Raw genomic sequence first — 19039 nt, forward strand, 5'->3', positions numbered from 1 at the left:
AAACGGTCTTAAACTGTCTATATTACAGGAACACTCAGCCACAAGGAAAAGGTTTCAAGGCCTGTTACTGCATGAAGAAAACCCGATATTCTGTCTACTGTTCGCCATCTCGGCGCTACGCTGAAGCTAACGTTAGCGTAGGCTAACGTAGGCTCAGGTCTGGCTGCCTAACGACAATAGAGTCACCCCCTCTCCCTCTCCATGGGATTTCATCCACCATTCATTTTTCCATAGACCTTGCGTAAAATGCTTATAAAAATTGTTTTACTTGGTCAAAGCAAGCGATTCAACTATAGTTAGAATCAGGGGAGACCATGTAAAATTTGACCAGCCTCAAACTGAACCTCCGGTCAGTGCGGTCTTTAAAAGAAGAGGACTGGCTCTTCTCTGGTCTTTGTGGTTTTCTCAGCTTGCTCTGAAAGTGAGCACAGTCCAGAGGAGCCTCCACACAGCCGGCAGAATGTTAGAAGAGACATCCTCACTGCTGAGCCTTAAACCTCATCTCATTCAACCCACTGACACAAGCTGTCATTGTCCAAAAGTACAAGTTAGGCCCAGGGGGAAGTTCCGGATTAAAAAAATGAGGCCAATGCGTAAGTGCCAAAAACAAGCAGTTCCTCAAATGGCCACTCCAAAAATGAAGCAAAATTAAAATGCCCAACTTTGCTGCACGACTAAACATGATCATCATAGCCTGGTACAAAAAACTGTTTTGGTGCCTATAGCTAATTTTGCCATAATGACAACTGTACGTAAAATTGTATTTTTTTTTTTTTTATTATAATCCAATTGAGAGTAAAATAGATGATAAAACAGACTATGCTTTGGGGCGTTATTGACAGGTCGCCTGTGCAGTGACGTAGTCACGTAGCTCGTCGATCACGGACGAATAGCCAGCGGCTCTGTGGGAAACCCGCCCTGCTCTTGCGTTAGCTGCTTCTGGCTCAAAAAGAAGAAGAAAGAAAGATGGCGATGGTCAAAATGCCAAACTCGAGTCCACAAACCAATGGGTGACATCACACACGAAATAATTTCTTTTTAGTTTTTTAGTCTATGGGTTAAACCGAGATATTGGCCTTTTATTAAACATGAGCTATCATCCAATGCTGATGTGATGGAGAAACCTGACGTCAAATTGTGATATGTATTGATTAATTTAATTGGTCAATTGTGGTCCCTGTATATTACATCTTCATTCAAAAGGCAGTAATGTCTCCCACAGTTTCCCTTCCATTAAACAGGTGAGGAGGGTCAGCCTGCTGCTCACACTGCAGTTTAGTGTCCCATTAAGGTCTAAATGAAAATTCTAACTACTTGGAATAAAAATGGCCAATTTTCACTAATATATCGTTAGCTTCAACACAAAGATATTGCAAAAACATCAGCCTTCAAAAGTCCATGGCTCGAACCGTGAACCCATACCGAATACATGAAGTGCAGTGAATATGTCACTGTCTTTTTTTTAAGAGTATGAACAGTAGTTCAAAATGGAGCGTTCCGATTCTCTACAACTTTTATCATTCTTTATATAATTTTGTAGGCTTAGCGAATGATTAACCCATTGTTGGAGTCGATGTGAAGCTGTCAAGCAATTTTGTCGAGTTTTTACGTTTATTGCTGGCTAATCAGCACTTGCTAGCTATGTCAACTCATCAAAATGATGTGACATTACCAAATAATACCACACCAGCAAAAACTACACAATTTGCCTGATCAAAACTTGGTAACCCGCCCCTTTTTGCTCTACCGGCAGAACCTTGGCCAACTTTCCCCTTTCCTGTTATCATATCATCATATCATAACCAAGGACACGTCTGTTCAGAGGTAACATTAGTGTCATATTACATTGTAACACAATCTTCACGGACACATTACATATAGTCTCATCTTCAAGGGATAATCTCAAAGATTTTCACGTCAATAAATGTCTGTTAAGTCACTATTAGGGATGTCAATTTTCGGTTAATTTCACTTTCGATTAACCGACGCTAATAATCGATTAACCTATCGGTTAATTCATAATTTTTTAATATTAAAAAAAAAAAAAAAAAAAAATGTTTTTTTTTTTTTGTGTCTATTTACTCAATGAACTCATGCCCAAACAAGGCGTGTCTATTTAGATGCTGAAATGTTAATGCTTTTTGTGTTAGAATTTCTAACACAAAAAGCATTAACAAGCATTAACAAAAAGCATCAACATTTCAACACAAATTCTTTTTGTGTTAGAATTTCTAACACAAAAAGCATTAACATTTCAGCATCTAATTAGACACGCCTTGTTTGGGCATGAGCTCATTGAGTAAATAGACCAAAAAAAAAAAAAAAAAAAAAAATTATATTAACTGATAGACCGACAGCAATAACCGAACAACGACGTTAGCGACGGTTAATCGATTAACGGTTAACCGTTGACATCCCTAGTCACTATCTATCTGATAAGTGACTTAACACAATGGTGATTGAGCCTATGGCCCATTGATGGAAGCCTTTGCATTTTCAGTATTGCAGCATTTATGAACTTGGTGTCTGTGGTGACACAGAGTGGGCGGAGCTAACACAATAGACTCACTCTGTAGGTTACTGTAGTCTGTGGTGACACAGAGTGGGCGGAGCTAACACAATAGACTCACCATGTAGGTTACTGTAGTCTGTGGTGACACAGAGTGGGCGGAGCTAACACAATAGACTCACCGTGTAGGTTACTGTAGTCTGTGGTGACACAGGGTGGGCGGAGCTAACACAATAGACTCACTCTGTAGGTTACTGTAGGTTCACAGGGTGGGCGGAGCTAACACAATAGACTCACTCTGTAGGTTACTGTAGGTTCACAGGGTGGGCGGAGCTAACACAATAGACTCACTCTGTAGGTTACTGTAGGTTCACAGGGTGGGCGGAGCTAACACAATAGACTCACTCTGATAGGTTACTGTAGGTTCACACGGTGGGCGGAGCTAACACAATAGACTCACTCTGTAGGTTACTGTAGGTTCACAGGGTGGGCGGAGCTAACACAATAGACTCACTCTGTAGGTTACTGTAGGTTCACAGGGTGGGCGGAGCTAACACAATAGACTCACTCTGATAGGTTACTGTAGGTTCACACGGTGGGCGGAGCTAACACAATAGACTCACTCTGTAGGTTACTGTAGGATAACAAGCACATTTTCTCTGGTCTCTGCTAGCATTACGGGTGGTTACTGGTTACTATGGCCGAACAAACTGAATGATGAATGTCACATAATATGCATCACTGTCTGGATCTCACCTGCAATTACCACTCATCGCCATAGGTGTCACCCAAGAGAACTAAATTGAAATCTGAGAGATTATCACTTTAAGTTAGCGAATGTTAGCAAAACACTGGCTAACGTAAAGCTACATCAAGAGGAGTTAGCCTAATGCCAGATCACCAACTTCCTCCTTATTTCTGTCGTAATGTTATAAAGGGATTTGGAAAAGGATAGATAGGTTGGTTGCCGATATCTTTTTAGGATGACATGAATTATCATTAGGCAGATCTGACATTACGGTAACTCCTCTTTATGTAGGTATACATTAGCTAGCTAATTAGCTAACTTAAAGCGCCGCTCCAGTCAGTTCTCTACCTGTTTAACGGTTGATGTTCTATTTCAAACGTCCTAACGTTGTATGAGCGCTTGCTGTATAGTCGCACGTCATCTGATTCTGCATCAAAGATCTTACATTGATAAGAACCGAAGGCTAATAGGTTGTTCCACTGCAACATCATGGCGGCAGCGCTGTTGTAAAAAAAGCACAAGAGCTTAGTCTCTTGTCTTCAATACTAGTCTGCGCTACAGCAGAAGTTATGCCATGAACAGTATCCCCTCCATAACGTTAGCTTAGCTGCGAGCCACATTATTGCTGAGATATCAACAACCGTCCTATGGATTTCAAAGCTGATGGGCTTATTGGAAAGAGCGTGACTCGAAATAGTTAACAAGCCAATGGATGATTTCACTCAGTGGCGTTTTGAGCCCGGCCAAGTGGTTACAGCAGCAGGCAGTGGGCTTAGCTAACGTAGCTAACAGCTAGTTAACATGCCAGCTTGTCCTCAGTCAGGATTGAATTGTCATACGTATCACTATAGCGTTCCATTCAGTCCCGTCATCATTACATTTGAGCAACACCTTCTTTTTTTGAACTTTGAGCACAACATTAGGTTATTTGTCAAAAAAATATTTGGCGAACAGTGTGGCTAATCAACATGGTGAGGACATGACTCAGAAACATATGAAATATCTTAAAAATGACAAAATACACTGGAGGGGGGCTTTAAGATGTGACTTTAAACAATGTAATGTGTCTGTGGAGATTGTGATGCCATGTAATATGACTTAGTAACATTACCTTTCAACAGATGTGTGTCGTTGGTGATATCTAGCTAGTATAACAGAAAGTGGGAAAGTTGACAGAGGTTCTGCCGGGTACCAAGCTTGCCCAACTGTTATTGGAACACGGAATGAAAAGGGGTGGGACTTAAGAAAGGATACGCCCACAAGCGGTCAGCATACAGCGAACCATCAGAGAGTGAACTGTTTACCTGACGCTGTTGTCCCCGGTCGTCTCTGCGGTCGTCTCTGCGGTTATCGTAGCGCTGGTTGTAGCTTCCACCTCCCCCTCCTCCTCCTCCTCGGTTGGCGTTCTGCTGGTAGGCAGAGGGCTGTGCCTGCATGGCGCGGTCCCAGCCTCCGCCTCCGCCCCCGCTTCCATACTGCTGCCTGGACACACCAAACACAACCACATTAGCTTCACAAAGTTCACTACAGCTCAACACTTAGTCAAATACAAGTCTGCCAATACTGTTGTGTATAATGACTTTATTCCACGGTCAACCTGTGTATTCACCCATGGAAAATATTCTGGCCTACATTTTAGAGGTATTAAATGATAAACGTCAGGTAAAGATTTCGTCCTAATACGATATGTCATTTTGAAAAAGAACTCTGCATAATGCTTTTTACTCAACATGTACTGTAGCTCAAAACAGTACCTAATACATCTGGTAAAACATCACAATGAGACAATGTATTAACCCATGTATCAACATAGGGAAAAGTATTAAGTACACACAACTGCATTTGTGAAGTATAATCAGTTTTAATTTAATCACAAAAGTATAACATTTCTTTGAGTACTTAAGAGGGTCTATTCACAGTTCAATAGGTTAATACACAGTTTTACTACACCTTTACTACACTGGTGAAAGCTGTAAAGCGTTACTGTAGTTTGTTGTCAGAATGAAATGTTATTTTGAAGCGAGTACGAGAAAAAGACTCAAAAAATCAGTCAAGCTATATCCACAATGCCTTACCTTCCTGTACCATTAAAGTGTATTTTGGATGGGTGGCACCAGTGTAAATTTATAACTCATAATATATTTGGTGTAATGTTCTATCTATTGACCGATATAGGTCAGAAGTACTTTTCTTTTTTAATATACAAGTGAAACAAGTTACCCATCAAATGTTAACATGTTAAAAAGTTTTATTTGTTTTGCCTCAGTAGTAGTTTAGATTTATTCGCTTAATGAAATCCTACGCAAACAGTCAAACACGTCGGACTGCCCGATCAAAAAAGGAGAAGCCTTTTAATTTTCTATTGGCACAGCCTTGACGTGACCTCGTGGTCAGGCATTTACTGAGGGCTGGAGCTGTGAAAGGGACCAAACGGCCTCTCCTGCCTGCTGACTTAGCACCCGACGCACATGAAAGGACGCAGGAGTATGAAATGAAGCATATTCACATATGGCTCCGATCGCCCTCAACCCCCGAAAATGAGGCCACCGCATTGCCAGTGGCAGAGGAGCGCCCAGCGGACGGCGCGCACCGCGGCTCTGCAAACAGGCCTCCGGACAATGTGACGACCCGAGAGCAAAGCCACCATATTCAAGTCTCTTCTTATTGGCGACAATGAGGAGAGAAGAAAGTAAGACGATCGACCGCCCCCATCCCTCATTACCGAACCATGTCACATTCTGCCCAACGGCAGACTTAGAATCCATAATCCCTCTCTCTCCAAGTTCCCTCTGCATTTCATTTGGTCCGGTCTTAAGTAGTTAAAGAAACTGTTTTCAGTCGCCGCTAATAACTACTGACCTGAGGTGACGGCCAGCCACAATGGGCCTTGGCAGGCCTGAAAAGTTGAACCAGAGAACCTGATTAGGACTTGGAGAGGTCTGGAGCCAGAATCAATAGCCGGTCTGTGTGGACTGCGCGGCCACGGAGCCGAGATGATACAGCTTCCAACAGCATTAGTGATGCCTCATTAAGTTGCACAAACCTCCTCGAGAGAAATTTGTTTTAGCGCGCCGGGAAAAGGGTAAGAAAAAAAAAAATCTTAATTCAATAGCGAGTGGCCCAAACCGCAGAGGCAGTGGCTCATGTATAAAGACAGGGAGGGGGATTTAGACGCTGACCAACAACCAGACCAAAAAAAAAAGAAAAGCCCAGGACCGTGACATGTTGAATTCACAGTCGACCTACCTATCAAGAAAAGCCCAGGACCTACCTATCGCTGCACCAAAACCACAGCGACCGACAGAAGACCGCCCTGGAAAGGGTAGCTCCAAAATAAAATAATAAAAAATAAAACAAAAATAAATCAATATTGATCTTACTTTGTATAGGAGGGTGGCTAAATTAAGTCCTCGGTGAGCAAAATGAAAACACTGCTACAGACTAAATCCCATTTTGGACTTTAATAAATGATGATTTCTTTCGCCCCAAATGGATTTGAGCGTTGAACGGATGAGAAATGTTCCTATGCAACGTCAACACAGTGCTTGTTGAAACCAAACTGTTTACGTCGGCACGTTGACGGGCAACTTCCCACAGCGACAGAAGGAAGGAGATAAGAAGAAAGAAAGAAAAGACTCACCTTGGGAATTGGGGTTGCGGGTTGAAGGGGGGAGGCGCCCCCAGCAAACTGTTCTGCCTGGAATCTGCGGAGAACAAAAGAGCACATTTTCACAAGTGGGTTTCTGCTGAGCTAAGTTTGAAGTCTCTCTAAAGAGCGCGGAGCCCCACTGGTCGGTCCCGAGCGTAAACACAACGCTTTCGCCCCAAATAATAACTGGCCAAACGCAGAGTGCTGCCCGATACGTTTCAAATGTGATCCGAGTGTTACGGAGAGGCTGTCGAGAGCCATTTCCTCCAATGTTTTGTCTGACATTTTAACCTGCTGAAAACCACAGCACGATACAAATACAAAGCAGGTAAATATTTCAAATTCACCTCAACTTGAGTCTACGTCCCGGCAAGTTAAACAGTGTTGAAACCTGAGAAAATCCTCCAGGTTGATTGTTTTGCAAGCAACACTAGAAGGATTTGCCATTAAACATGGATGCTAATTAACCCAATTCATTTCAGCCGTAACCTCAGATATAAAAAAATATATAAATATATATTTGTAGGGATACAGAACGAATCAGTTGTCATGATAAAATTAAGCTCTTTCAAAACGTTGAATTGCACTAAGGCTCTGGAGCGGGAATGGGGATGGAGTGTGTAGAGGGGAGGGGGGGGGGGCAGCGGTACAGAGCGCCACATTTGCATTTCTTGTTGAGAAAATGAAATAAGCATTCAGGCCTGCAGCATTGTGGATGCCTCAAGTACCCTGGTTCCATCGCTGCTGCAAGCCCTTCACAAAGCCACACTTACAAAAAAATAGAGGGGGGGGGGGGGGGGGAGTGAACAGCTTCTTCCAGGTTCACTGTTGCCACGGCGATGACCAGCTGCGAGCCGCGGGCTTGTTTGTTTATAGGGGCGGAGCATCAGGGGCGGGGTGAAGGCTGCCGGGAGGAGAAGGCTGACCTCCAACAGGAGTTGGGTGTAAAAAAACAAAAAACAATATGGGAAGTTTCTCGACAGCCCGTAGTGAAAATGTCTGCGTTACAGCTGCCAATAGCCGATATTTTGTGCCTGTATTGATTGAAACTAAACCATTTTTATGCCTCCAAAATTACAAGCATTCAATTTCTGCCCAGAAATATCAGTCTAGGGTGGCCGGCCCGCACTGCCCGGGTAGTGCAGCGGTAGAGTCCCTGCCTACCAGGCAGGCACGAGGGTCGCAGGTCCGAGCCCCCGTGTTACCTCCGGCTTGGTCGGGCGTCCCTACAGGCACGATTGGCCGTGTCTGTGGGTGGGAAGTCGGATTAAGGTGTCCTGGTCGCTGCACTAGTGCCTCCTCTGGTCGGTCGGGGGGGGCACCTGTTCGGGGGGAGGGGACCTGGGGGGAATAGAGTGATCCTCCCAAGTGCTACGTCCTGCCGGCGAAACACCTTGCTGTCAGGTGAAAAGAAGCGGCTGGCGACTGCACATGTATGGGAGGAAGCATGTGCTAGTCTACAACTCTCCCCACATTGGCAGAGGGGGTGGAACAACGACCGGGGCAGCAGGGGGAATTGGCCGAGTAGAATTGGGGAGTAAATAAATAAAAAAATAAATAAATAAATAAATAAATAAATAAATAAATAAATAAATAAATAAATAAATAAATAAATAAATAAATAAATAAATAAATAAAGTCTAGTTTAACTAGTCTAACATGTTTTAGCGTTTGAGCAACATGGGTTTTCAAATGCCGGTACTAACATTTCTGCATTTTAAGCTGGTGCTATTTTGCGCAGATATTCAAAGTCCTTACATCTGACCATTTCTACATACAGTATTTCAGGGATCAAGAAGGCTGATAAGGACATTTGTGAAGGCCCGGGCCTGGCCCAGGTCCAAGCTGGTGATGTGGAAAGCGGGCTCGGGCCAGAATGCAAGGCTCTAATCACCACTCCAATATGTCAGTGGAACCCGAGTAAAAATAACCAAACTGCTCGCACACTGCAGGGCTCCGTTTCAATTAGTTATTGCACCAAATAGAGTGAGTGACGTTTCGAGGTAGACGCTCTTCATCAGACTAAAGACACTGAAGACACACTCGCTACTAAAGACACTAAAGACACACTCGCTACTAAAGACACACTCGCTACTAAAGACACTAAAGACACACTCGCTTTAGTCTGATGAAGAGCATCTAGCTCCAAACGCCACTCACTGGTGCAATAAATAATTGAAACGGAGCGCTGCAGTGTGCGAGCGGTTTGATTCTTTTTGCTTCACTGTTCCAGTTCAGCTCAGCAGCACCTGCCCCTAACCTGGGATTGGACGTGCGTATCTCACTCTTTTTTCTCATTGGTCTAACCCGAGTGGACATTTTGTAACGTCAGGGATGCAAAGTCATGGAGTGTGAAAAAGGTGACGGATACCGAGGCAGACATGAAACCACTCAGAAATGCTCCTATTCCGGGATCAAAAAGGTGACTTGTCACCTAAACGAGACTCGTTTGCATCCCCGGCACAGGAACGAGAGGCTGAAATATAATTTTGTCTCTTTATCTCATAGAGGTGCTGTTCAAACTTTTGTGCTGCACGCCAAGCACGGAGTGGAGGAGCAACATTATTTTCATTTTGATGTGAAGACTTGAGGGGAAGTGAAGGGGGGAAATATTCCACACGTTTTCTGTTGACCGCCACAAAAAGTAGTAAACGCACAATTATCAGCCCAGCAGGCAGACTGCTGTCAGCGCATCATCGTTTCGCTTTGTCATTCAGTTTTCATGTTTGATTATCTCCTCAGCCAACAAACCCTAAGTGGACTGTGGAGGACCACCCAGTCGGGCTCCAATTAGAAAGTCCACAACATTCTCGTCTTGGTCCCCGATCGTCCGGCGATGCCTCAAAAGAGGGAATTACAAGGAGACACCTGTCAATCTCCTTAATTAACAATGATGTGAAAGTGTATTAGGCCTGCAGTCTGCGGCAGACCAAAGCCAACAAAGGATTACGCTTTAAAGCCTGAAAACACACTGCGCTCACTGTATTAACGCCAGGATTACAACAGCGCTCAACAACTAAACGTCTCGCTCCAAAACCTTTTCAATTAGTTCAGCGACTCCATGACTCGAGCCCCATCCAGCCATCTTGGCTCTGATAACCAGGGGAGGAACTGACCTTTTCATCTACTGGCCACACGAGATCACCAACATTCACCCACCATCTTTTGCTATGTTACCAGCCAAGTAAAGGAAGGCTGCCTACTAGGGGTGGGGGAAAAAATCGATACACCATAGTATCGCGATATTTTGCCTGACGATATTGTATCGATATTTGGACGCCAAGTATCGATATTGCAAAAAACATAAACTTTTTTTTTTTTTTTTTTGCAGGCCATGCCAGGCCACCGGGCTACTATAAACTTTACTTCCAAGGCCAGCAGTAAACAAACGGTAGCATATTTTCGTTTTGTTTTAACAGTAACAGTTTTGTCATAACAGTAATTTACAAATTCCCCAGTTACTGAATGGGCTGCACAAGATGTTTTGTGTAAGTGAAGTTGCATTGTTCAAAAACTACCTAAGTACAGTAGTCCACACACACATCCAGTTAAGGTGGACTGTAGGTAGACTGTAACAAATAGTTCAGTTTGTCAGGTGCATGCAACTATGACATGACTTTATGAAAGTTGTTGGTCTGTCTACTTGACAATGTTGCTGCAATAAAATGGTTGAAGTCAGATGTACAGACTGAAAAATTGTTCTTATATAAACCAGATGTTGACAAAGTATTCCTTTGGTGACATCATTTGCAGTTGAAAAAGTAAGAAATCGTAATATATCGAAATATCGCAATATTCAATATATCGCAATATTCAATATATCGCAATATTCAATATATCGCAATATCGGCGATATCGGAATACTATCGTATCGTGACTCAAGTATCGTTTTAGTATCGTATCGTGGGCATCTGGTGATTCCCACCCCTAATGCCTACCTGCTGCAGCAGCAGCAGCAGCAGCAGCAGCAGCTGGTAGTAAGCCCCCTCCCCCCTTATAATAACAGAAAATTCATATTGAAATCCCTGGTGGCCCTTTTATGAGGATACAACTAACTCTGAGACAGCAGTTAAAATCAGCACGGGGAATTAAAACCAAACGGCCAAATGGAAGTAAATGCTGGGCTGTAGCTGACATGAAACGTTTACCTAAAGAGAACACACTCCTGGACTGCTGAGGTTGTGGCCATGGGAAAACGCAGCTAAAATAACATGAGGCCTCAATGCAAATAACATTTGTACTCTGTCTATTGTTTTGAGTTGCATGACAGATCCTGATTTGCCAAAAAATACACTGAGTAAGAACGCCATTTGCATCATTCGTATTCGTGAAGGGATTTAAACGAAAAAGCGCTGAGAACACTGTCAGCAACTGAATTTAATTGTATTTAGTACCGTACTGTTTTCACCAATAAAGAGATAAAAAAAAAACACATTTGGTGCCTTCTTCTCATTTCAGATCTTCTACCAAGTAAGTAAGTATTTCCGTTATAAAAATGTCTTTGGCTGGTGAAAAGTAGGAGGAGTTTTGCAGCTTACCAGCCTCTGTGGGCCCTGGATGAAAACGTTACTTTGTTGCCCTGGTTAATATTTGGTGTCACAAAGTGTCAACACAACAATGGCCCCCCAGCAGAGGGCTCACCGGTTGGTTATTAAACAGCGGCTGGTTTGGTTGCGGTGAACAAAGCTGCGCGGCGCGTTTCAGAGCGGCGTGTTGACACATCACGGCAGGAGGTAGCTGCGCTGTCAAAGGGGGAAGTTAACTTTGGTTTCAACCCTCTTCAGACCGCATCACACAGCCAATCAAACGGGATCCTCCCGGATGCTATTATGAGAGGGGCCACTGTGTCCAGCAGAGACACTCCACAGTCTCATTACCAGCCCGCTCTCCCACAACGCTAATCAGCAAACAGGGTGGGGGGGCTGTGGGGGGCGTAGTGACCGGGACCCCCACCCCCCCCCCAACACAAAAGCCCTGCTGCTGACTGGCCCAGCAGAGGATTGGCCCTGAGAAAGTGTTATCTGGACAAAAGCAAGCTTCTGGCCTCCTGTTGCAGAATTAGGCCTACTTGTCTGGCTAATCACATTCCTTGGGTTTCCAATATTATGGTTCGTCCACATAAGTCCTTTTTTTTTTTTTTTTTTACTGTAAGATCAGTCAGACTGTTGCTACAGGAGCTGGAATAGTAAAATTCCAGGTTATTTCTGTTATTTATTAAAGATAAAAATCTTATCAAATCGTTGAGGCAATTCTAAAATCCTTTGGGGCCTAAATACAGCCCGCTGTCGTCGCGTCGGCAAAACGTCAAAGGTTTCGTACTTAATACAAACCAAATCAGCCAAATTCAAATTGGACATAAACGCCACTTACATATTTCTCTTCCAGGCACTTGAGCTGAGAAAATTAAAAAAAATCTGCCTCTGCGGGAAGAGAAAAGGCCCCACAATCACAGACGAGCCATGCTCATTTATTTCGACTACCTTTTATTAAAATATCTATTTCCACAATAACGACCCAAAGGAGAAGGAGGAAAAAAATAAAACAGATTAAAAAAAGAATGTCCTAGAGAGCTAATTGGCAAGTTTAACATGGAGAAGGAGCGGCAGAGGCCAAAGGGAGGCGCTGCCGCCATCCGGAGAAGCCAAAACCCCCCATTTGCATCAAGTGGCACCAGAATAGCCGTGACTCCCCCGCACACCATCAGCGCACGCCATCAGCGGGCACATGAGATTATTCATCCGCTTGCAAATTGGCACATCAAAGTCAACCCGGAGAAGTGCCGTCGGAGGGCCGTGGGGCCGAGGCTGGGGCCGTGATTAGGAGCTGGGAAGCAGAAACTCGCCCTCCATATGTGACGAGCCAATCAAAACCCCTCCGGCGCCCAACAAAGGGGGCTATTTAATTGTATAACACAATTATTTGCGTCTTAGAAAGGCAAGAGTTTGGCAGCTGGCTATACAAAGTGACCCCATCGTCCCCGCCCTGAGTGAATTAATAAAAGTATCCGTCCATCTATCCATCTTTTATGTTTACATTTTAGGGCGTTTAGGCTCTTATCCAGAGTGGCTGACAATGAGCAGGTTCAGTGTGTTGCTCAAGGGCACTTGGGCAGGCTCATGGCTGCTCACAGTCAGTCTCTGCCAGTGTGGGAACTGAACCTGCGACCTGTCAGAGAGACACGCTGCAGCACTCTTAAGGCCATGGCACACCAATCAAACATTCTCAAACAAACACCAACAAACACCAACAGACAATTGTTTGTGAATGTTGGCAGATGTTGGAGATTGTTTGAAAGCATGGCACACCGACCAAACATATTCAGCACAACAGTCCCAAACATGTAAAAAAGAAACACCAGAAAAATAGAAACTGCACTGTGTTACAGCACATAGAAGATGGCTCAGACTGACAAAGTTAGTTATACATCTGTCAAGTAATACAATGATACACCCAGTTTATTTCTTTTGTAGTGACAGATGGCCTTAAACGCCACACTCACGTGACGCTTCTTGAGAGAGAGGTGAGGTAACTGCATCTTTCTGCAGACTTTATGGAGGGACCATGAAGGCGTCATGTGACAGGCAACGCTAGTTGAAGCCTGGAGGTCCTGCTGATGGCAGCTGCAACAGTGTTTTCTCTGCTATCAACCTGGTTAATCTCTCTATATTCTTCATCACAGCGGGTCATTACCCACTGTGCACTTAATCGTGCACTAGTTCTGCATAAGCACCTGCAGCTCTCTCCTTATTTTACTGACGTTCTCAGTGATCACACGGCTGTTTACATGTGTTTCTGAACGGCTAGCTAGTTATTAGCATAGCTCGCTGTTAGCCGTCATGGATGTTCTCTCTCTCCCTCATTATTAGGGATGTCCCGATCCGATCACGTGATCGGAGATCGGGGCCGATCACGTGATTTTTAGAAGATCGGAATCGGGGGGAAAAGATCGGGAGTAAAAAAAAAAAAAAAAAAAAAAAAAAATTTTTTTTTTCAACAAACATGACCATGTTCACGTCTTAAACTCATCCTGAGGCCTTAGTTTTGGTTTTAAATTACATATCATCATTCATTTATTTAGTGTCGCACAGAGCAGAAGAATTTACCAAAACAAACGCATTTCCTGATTTACATTGTTATTGCACTATTCTGCACATCATTTGTTTTAGTTTACATGGTTATTTTGTGGTGCACCACTGATAAGCTTTATTTTATTTTGTTTTAAATTTTGAATCCATGTTGGATATAATGAATACTGTTAAATAAAAAAGCCATATCCATGTTGGATATAATGGATAGTTAGTTGGATACTGTTAAATAAAAAAACAATCTTAAGGGTCAACTTAATTGCAGTTTTTTCTTTTCTTTTTTCTTAATGCATTGCCGAAAGATCGGATCGGGAAAAATCGGTATCGGCAGATACTCAAAATCACATGATCGGGATCGGATCGGGAGCAAAAAAAATGTGATCGGGACATCCCTACTCATTATGTAACCTTGCTGCGCATAACATTACTTATTTGTGGGAGTGCATGGGAGAAGTCTCCCGCTAGTGTTGTTGATGCCCAGTGTGATGGCACATGGTTGGCAGAGAAACGTATGTTTGCTGCGTCGCGTGTAACGTTAGTTTAGAGGAGGCTCTGCCTCTGACCAAACTGACCAGACAACCGCATGCATTAGGCGCGCATGCGTGAGCTCCGTTTCCATGGATACGCGACTGAAAACATGGGAAGTTACCAGACAACAGCGAACAACGCCAGATTGAACAAGTCAAATCCTGGCAAACATGACAGAACATCGCCGAACACGAACAGACAAGGACAGATAGCTATGGCACACCAAACGAACATTTGTCTTTGTTCGTGTTTGTTCGTGTTTGTTTGTGTTTGTTTGAGAATGTTCGTTTGGTGTGCCATGGGCTTTAAACTGAGAATAGCTTTTAGGAGCTGCTAATGAGTTTATTATTAATCGTTTCCCTGATATAATGAACTAAACACAAAGGACAGAGCAGCGTTTCATCAGTCTAATATCAGCCAGTATCTGCAACTGATATTGCAGTTGTGATATGATTTGCAGTATCAGAGGGAATGGTTATTTATTTTTAAATCAGTATTCTCATTTTCTTTGGAAGAACTACGTTTTCTGAAGTCTGTAGAACATGATGCATAGGCCAGGACATGTCTGCAGCACGGCGAAATCGTGCGTTTTGAAAATTGCAGTCGGCCATATTGCGATTTGGATGAATTGTGCGGCCCTAATGGACAATGGGTTTATCTCCCGATGCGTCACGATTCAATACCAAGAGAAAAATAAAAGTCTGACTGCAGAATTGTGTTTATTTCTGAGACACAAATCTTTCTAGCGTTGCCATTGGCTGCTCGACTGTAAACAACACTTTAAACATGTCATTACAAAGTAACAACAATAATATCATGTGGATGGAGAGCTTGTGAAACTGTGATGGTCGAGAGTGTCATTAGTGATGACTACAGCAGAATAACATGGAGCTGATATCACCATTGGTGTTCCTGACACAACATAAGGACTGACACAGTTTTGTATTGCGATATACTCACTGTATTGAATTTGGATATATTATCCATAATGGATAGAAACACCTATGATAGTGCATGATCCAGTGTGACACCATAACATCACACTGAATATGAGGCCTTGATGTCTGTATGTAATGTGGGAAGGAGAGATGGGACAATAACCAGTATTAATATATATATATCGGTAAAAAACAAGTTACAGCAGTGTTGCTCATTTCTATTATAGCAACCACGAACCTGTGTGTGTGTGTGTGTGTGTGTGTGTGTGTGTGTGTGTGTGTGTGTGTGTGTCTTACGTGAGAATTGTGGCTGCTGACCTCCGCTCTGCTGTCGGTAGTTTCCTTGGTTGTAGTTGCTGGGCGGTGGGGCGCTGCTGTACTGCCCTCCTCCATGCTGGCCTCTGCCCAGGTTGTGGCTGCAGGCAGACAGAGAGCACTGAGTCAGAGTCTGTAAGGTCAGAGTCCTACACATCAACATGCTCACTAAAGCACTGAGTCACAGTCTGTAAGGTCAGAGTACTACACATCAACATGCTCACTAAAGCACTGAGTCACAGTCTGTAAGGTCAGAGTACTACACATCAACATGCTCACTAAAGCACTGAGTCACAGTCTGTAAGGTCAGAGTACTACACATCAACATGCTCACTAAAGCACTGAGTCAGAGTATGTAAGGTCAGAGTACTACACATCAACATGCCCCTAGAGCTACACAGGAGGACTTATGGCCTATGCCCACCGGCTGCGTTAGCCATGTAATCTGTCAGATACATGCAGGATCTGTCAAAAATAGAACAGGTGCATTTTTTTTTCATACAGCATGCATAGCCCATCTATAAACATTTCTGTTTGTTACAGCAGTTTTACCGGATCCGCAACAGAGCCATAACTCATCTGGTGTACATTGGGTTTAAGGCATAAAATGTTGTAGTTACATAAGAGTATTTCACGGTTCGAGCGACATGGTGTTTTGAAGGCTGATGTTTTCCTACCATTTTTGCATTGAAGCTGCTGATATTTTGTACCTTATTATTGAACAATTAAACAAACTAATATAATGTGTAAAGAAAAGAAAAGAAAATGTCGTTATATCCAGACTATTTTTCTGTAGCTGTGGTCAGGGAAGAATAATCCCAGCTGTGACTATATTTGTTGTTTTTTTGTTTTGTTTTCTCTCTTCTTGTGCCGTTTATTGTTTATTGTGCGTTCATGTATTGTGTCTTTTCATGCATCTAGCTACCACAAGAATTTCCCCTCGGAGATAATAAAGTTGAATTGATTGATATCAGAGATGACTGGCCGATATCTGATATTTAGTAAAAACCTGATATTGGCCTGATATATGGGGTGTAGCCATACCACACTGCTGTCTCTGGAATAGTGGTTTAATTTGCAATCAAAGCAACAAACCTCCTTACAATCATCCGTGCCTCCCTCCCAGGCTGAGCACCTGCCTGTTTTGGCCCCATCAAGGCAAATAACTGCCTAAATTACTGCATTAAGGGCTTGGGTTTAGAAGGAAAAAAGGAAAAATATGAATACATTGTTTCTTCAAATCTGTGCATAATTAATTCCCAAACATGCTATAGTACGACTGAACCAGATGTTCAATTATTCGCATTCCTTAATCACAATATCAATGTGTGGAGAGAGCTTAGATCATAATCGAGGACGGATGTTTAATGGGGACCGTTACGGGGATACCAACATTTACAACACATTTTCATCCACAGCTTCTATTTTAAAATACTGTACTTCTGCAGATCTGAATTTGATTCAGCAGTCACTAGTTAGCACCTCTGACTATGAACGAATATTACACAAGACCAAATCTTTCAGGGGCAGGTAGGGGTGGGCAAGTTTCCAGACTTTTCTACAATACATTTTATTTGTCATAGTTATCTACTCCCTGACCTGTGTGTGGAGCATGACAGAAGATGATCCTGAAATCTGATTTGTGTACCTGATTTGTGTGAAATTCCAGTGGACATAAAGTGGTCCACTAGAAATCAAAGATAATTTATCCTGTTCAAGTACAGGATAAAAGATATTTGATTGACAATCCTGCATATATTGACACACTGGTCATTTGAACAACCCAGGGGTTTCCTCCATATATGAACCCCCACTAAAAACATGCAATAAGATCGCCGCCTGACCAGCGACGATGGCAGAAGCTGGTCCCCGGGCGCTGTACGGTGTAGCTGCCCACTGCTCCTCGCTGCCCCCCGGAGGAAGGGCAGGCCATTTCTTTACCTTTATTTATACAGGGAGAGTCTCACTGAGAGTAATGCTCTCTTTTTCAGGAGTGCCCTGTTCACATTCACACACGCATTCATACCTGGAAGCTGACCAGTACAACCACAGTCTGATCTGTTGGCCACTGACCAGCTCCACTGGAGCAGTTGGGGTTAAGGGCCTTGCTCAAGGGCACCTCAGTGGTGGTAATGAGGGAGGGGCAAGCACTGCCATTTCACTTTCCCCAGCCAGATTTGCCGGTCCTGGGGATTGAACCGACGACCTTCCGGTCATAAGCTCGCTTCTCTAACCGTTGGGCCACCACTGCCATTCTTGGGTCAAAATTAGCAGACTGTATTTCACCGGCCGCATGCGTGTGTTGTAATAGGTGTCGTGTGACCAAAAAAAAAGACGTGTTTGTCCGTCCGGTTCGTCTTCTTCTTCAAACTTATATTTTCATTTGAAGGAACAAATACAAACAAATAGTCTGTGGTACTTCGAAGGCTGGCATTCAAGAGATAAATCATATCATCTTGAGATGACACTGAGATGAGTTTTCATTTCATTTTCATTCTAAATTACCAGTGGCAGAGCTTGACATTTAAAAAAAGAACGATATTTTCAACATGTTGTGGGTGCATGTCCTTCTCAAAACAAAACAAATTCTAGGGCTACGACTCGTCCAGTTTTCTTGACCTGTAAAGCGTTAAGCTGACGACTCACCTCAGAGCCCTGAAGCCAGACTGGTCCAGGTGAGCCTGCTGCCTGTTGGGGTTGAAGCCCAGCTGGGGTCTAAATCCACCACGGTTCCCCCCGCCACGGTTCCCCCGCTCCCAGTCCCCAGGCTTCAGCACCTTAGTGGGCATCCTGAAAAGCAGATCAACCAGAGAATTAAAGCTTAGGTGATCTTTTGATATAAAAATATCCTTTTAGCATTCTAAACTAGAACGACCGCACCAGGAATATATATCTCCGCCAAAACACGTGAGCAGTCGACATATCCATGGCTGTCCAGACTTTGACGTTTGAGCCAAATGTGAGGAAATTCCGTCAAGGCATTCCTGAGATATCGCGTTAAAATCTCAAAAATCTAATCAGTTCATCCTTGAGTCCAAGTCGACATTTGTGATAAATTTGATGAAATTCCGTCAAGGCGTTCCTCAGATATCGCTTTAACGACCATCAGACGGACAACCCGAATCCATAATGCCTCCGGCCTGGCTATCGCCAGCGGAGGCATAAAAAGTGGTTCTCACGGGGACCACCAGGGGTCCTTGAGGGGGTTCCAGGGTGTCCCCAGCAAATTGATGAATTGTTCAACTTCACCAATATTTAATTAATTAA

General features: G+C 43.5%; 1 protein-coding gene across 2 annotated transcripts in view; it reads right to left on the bottom strand.

The window, feature by feature from the left end:
• Positions 1 to 19039, bottom strand: part of xrn2 (5'-3' exoribonuclease 2) — a 55941-nt gene that overhangs the window by 1615 nt on the left and 35287 nt on the right. For both annotated transcript variants that reach the window (XM_083642522.1, XM_083642521.1), the window contains 4 exons: positions 18419 to 18562; positions 15755 to 15873; positions 6898 to 6961; positions 4562 to 4739 (listed from right to left, as the gene is read on the bottom strand). In XM_083642522.1, coding sequence (XP_083498648.1) covers positions 4562 to 4739; positions 6898 to 6961; positions 15755 to 15873; positions 18419 to 18562 — 505 coding nt within the window. The remainder of the gene's footprint in view (positions 1 to 4561; positions 4740 to 6897; positions 6962 to 15754; positions 15874 to 18418; positions 18563 to 19039) is intronic.

Source organism: Poromitra crassiceps (assembly GCF_964638095.1).
Source record: "Poromitra crassiceps genome assembly, chromosome: 9".
NCBI lineage: Eukaryota > Metazoa > Chordata > Actinopteri > Beryciformes > Melamphaidae > Poromitra > Poromitra crassiceps.